Source organism: Blennius ocellaris (assembly GCF_963422515.1).
Source record: "Blennius ocellaris genome assembly, chromosome: 2".
NCBI classification, from domain to species: domain Eukaryota; kingdom Metazoa; phylum Chordata; class Actinopteri; order Blenniiformes; family Blenniidae; genus Blennius; species Blennius ocellaris.
The window spans coordinates 12,309,955-12,313,904 of NC_137651.1; the positions used below are offsets into that span (position 1 = coordinate 12,309,955).

Consider the following 3,950-nt stretch of genomic DNA (forward strand, 5'->3'; position numbering starts at 1 on the left):
TTAATCCCACGGAACCAGTTTGTGAATGTCCGGAAACCCATTTTTTAGGGTGGTGCAGTGTTGGGGAAAAGTCAATTTATTCCAGTTCTCTATGTTTTTTTTTCTCTCGGCTCGTGTTCAATTTAAAAAATAATCAAGCATTGGCACAGGATTGTGAAACACCATATCATATTTTTGCTAATGCGTGCATCTTCACTATGCATTATTCTATTCGGTTTTCATTCAGTGTTATCAATTTTGGGATCTGTAGCAGAGTGAACTAGGACACACACACATATATATATATATATATATATATATATATATGGTAAAACTTTTTCAATCTTAAGCTTTGAGGCTTCCTTCCAGCAGGGCATAACATTTTACACTTTTTAAACATTGTCACACATTACCATAATAATTTCATTAATCAATAAGAGGGTGCTGGAGTTATGTAGCAGTCTTTCTTACCTCATAATGAGACGGTGGTCAGATTGAAATCCAGGCCAGTGTGAAGTTTGCAGGCTCTTGTTGTGCAATTCAGTCTGAATAGTGCAGTTTTCTCAAAATCCAAGACATGTGTTTGAAGTTAATTGGTGAACCTCAACTGATTTCAAGAGTGAAAGTGAATGCCTGACTGAAAATATTGTGTGTCTGAGTATGTAATTTAGTTTGCTCATATGTGTTGTTACACATATCACCAAGTTGCTATGGTTTCTCAAATTATACTTAATTTATTCCAGATATCAATTATGTTTGTAAGTTTTTATCTACCTGTGAAAAGGTTAAAGTGAGTATCCAATACCAGAGGGAGTGGTTATTTCTCTGCATGATGTCATGGAGGGAAACTGATTCACCTCTATGAGCACAAATTCACTAACAAAGTGGAGCAAGAATGTCAGGGAAATGATAAACTTTCTTCACTTCTGGGTCCTCATACACAGACTTTGGGAACACATGTTACTGTTAGAAAACCATTATAAAGGGAGTTTTGCATTTAAGAAAAGTACACTTAGACCACATTTCAAATGAACATTATATTGACGTAAGCATGATGGTAAATGTGAGTAATTTCATCTGCAACTGTGTCAGCACTACTGTGGTAAAACCTTGGCGGTTTTATTCTCAGTTCTTATTTACAGCAAATGTTGCAAAGCCATCTTACCTCAGCATTGCACGCACACACACCCACACACACACACACACGCACGCACGCACGCACGCACGCACGCACACACACACACACACACACACACACACACACACACACACACACACACACACACACACACACACACACACACACACACACACACGGGATTGGCTCTAGCAGCATTGGATTGGAAGATTTACTGTATTAAAGTAGATACTATGCAATCAATGTAATGAAAAATATACTTTTATTGATTATTATTATTATTGATCTTTAAGTTGCTATAATGAGTGATCACAGTTTTAGTCACTAGACGGGTGTTGTATAGTCATCAGAAAATAGGAACTGTCAACATGTTTACTCTTCCGCCAAAGTTTTTCTGAGGGGGAAAGTGCAGTTTCAATGAGATTAGAGAAAAGGAAGTTACAAAAAGACAGTAAGCACAATTAAGGAAATGTGTTGGATGACATGGCAAACTCAGAAGAGAAGTTCTACATAAAAAGGAAAACTGCTTGCAAGAAACTACTGCTACTAAAGCCATATGTGTTGGAAGTTTTTGTTGTTGCTCAACAATGTCCATTTTCCAAATTATCACACCATTACAATTCTTTTTTAGATGCTTGCACAACCTCGATATTTACAATAAATCACCATCTATAAAAAGTCTTCAGAAGGGTTTGATCTTGGCCCGGCCATTGAAATTGATTAATTGTGTCCTGTTGTGTTTTCTCCCTTTTATTGTGTTATCCCATTGTTTGACAGTTTGTTACTGTGGGGCACTTGAGACATCTCCAGCTGTGTTGATGTTGCTGTGGGAGATTCCCCGACACCTTTGTGGATCGGCCTTCGGCAAAATGTGGCTGTCAGTCTCTTCCTGAACACCTTGCACAGGAACACGTAGATCAGAGGGTCCAAGCATACATTTGTGGCTGACAACCACAGAGTGGTTTCCTTGGCAATGTAGAGGGCGTTTTGAGACCTGCAGTGACTTGTTCCACTGAGCTGTGTCAGAGTGTAGGGTACGCGGGCAAAGTGAAAGGGGGCAAAGCATATGAAAAACACCCCCACCACCACGAAGACTTTTGCCTTGGTCCTGCGGGTGGCCGCCTGCGATCTGCTCTTTGACGCTCGGTGTGACTCATAGACTTTCTTGCTGATGAATGTGTAGCAAACCACCATCATGGCAAGCGTGCCCCAGAAAATGACCTGGAAACATGTCAACAGAGCATGAAGCAAGACCGGCACTTCTCACAGTGTCACATATGACAAAGTCTAGCTTTCCTGTTGTTGAGTAATAATTCAAAGTTCAGATTTAGCACCAACAGTTCTGTTGTGCATTGAAGTGAGCTCTGTATTTACATTCAGTGCAGAAGTGCAAAGTTAAATTGTTTTCTTCTAGAACCTTATCTGCTCTCTAAATCTAGATGACAACTCTCATCTCTAGTATCATTGTGAAGCCATTTCTAATTTGTTTACATGTAAAAGATAATAAACAATTGGATATAACTTCACGTTTAATGGGCAAACATGAGTATGGCATTCATCTTCTCACCTGGCTCAATCGAACAATTGCTTCTTCACATACTTATAAAGTAAAAACACCTAATTATAGTTACCTGGCAGAAGTAGTTGAATCCTCCATGCCACTGCATGCCGGCGTGGCTCTTCATGGACGTGCACTTCAATCGGCCCCCAGAGAACTGTGGTGGCTGATCACTCAGAATCACGTTGGGTAGCGCTAAAGATAACATGACCGCCCACACACCTGCACTCAGTATCTGACTAACACGAACTCGATGCAGGGCGCTCTTCCCAAACGGCCTTACGATCTTCAGGTAGCGGTCCAAACTAATCAAGCCCAGTAAGATGATGCTGATGTACATGGTGATGTAGAAAAGAACCGCCGAGTATCGGCAGTGGAAGGCACGGAGATGCCACGAGCCCACACCGGCATCAGTCAAGATTTTCACAGGGATGGTCAGAGTCATCAGCAAGTCAGCCACAACCTGCAGTTGAGATATCAACCAGAACTTTGCGGTTCATTTCTGTCAAGAAAAGTATCCTTTTTTCATTTGTCAAGCAAATGCTTTGTTTACTTACCACATTTTTTAGGAAGACCACAAATGTTGACGTGCTCGGGATATTGAAGAAGATCCATGCAGCCAAAGAATTCAGTATCAGGGCGAATATGAAGATGATCGTGTACAAACAGGGGAAAACCACTGCTGTCACACTGGCATCCCGGACACATTTACTTGAGGCATTGGAGAGCGTGCTGTTCATCTTCTGATCTTCTGACCTTTGGTGGGATGAAATAAGACAGGAGATTAACATATAATAAGTTCAAGTAGTATTGCGAAGAAATATTGATCATTATTACCTGAACCTGCTGATTTGTATCCTTAAAACAAAACAAAAACAAACAAAAAAACCCCCAAACAAATATATATATAAACCAGAAGAGGGTAACTATCACAAAAATCAAAGCTATACTACATAAAACTCATGAATATCTCATGTGGCTCATATTATTTTAGATATTTTTAAACAAATGGCATTTTTAATTTTTTAAATTCTGTTAACTGCTGTGATCTTGGTTTTTTTTTGGTCAACTACAAAACAGAAAGAGGCACCATGATGATCCTTAATACAACATTGTAGTCAGAATAGGGCCAGAAATTTAATTCAGCTTGCTCTCCTTTAATTTCACCGTCCATCTGTCTTCAATGCTGAACTAATGTTTAAACCCCCAACTTAGGATAACACTCAGGTCAGGAACGGCTGCTATGGCAACCAAGGTTTAAAAAACCTTCCAACT

General features: G+C 39.8%; 1 protein-coding gene across 1 annotated transcript; it reads right to left on the reverse strand.

The window, feature by feature from the left end:
- Positions 1-1,524: 1,524 nt before the first annotated feature.
- LOC308143221 (P2Y purinoceptor 13-like) lies at positions 1,525-3,430 on the reverse strand. Its single transcript, XM_080513961.1, has 3 exons — positions 3,233-3,430; positions 2,749-3,138; positions 1,525-2,338 (listed from the first exon to the last, which is right to left on the reverse strand). Exons 1-3 carry the CDS (start codon positions 3,413-3,415, stop codon positions 1,868-1,870), a joined length of 1,044 nt encoding a protein of 347 aa, XP_080370087.1. The 5' UTR covers positions 3,416-3,430; the 3' UTR covers positions 1,525-1,867.
- Between the last annotated feature and the right edge of the window lie 520 nt (positions 3,431-3,950).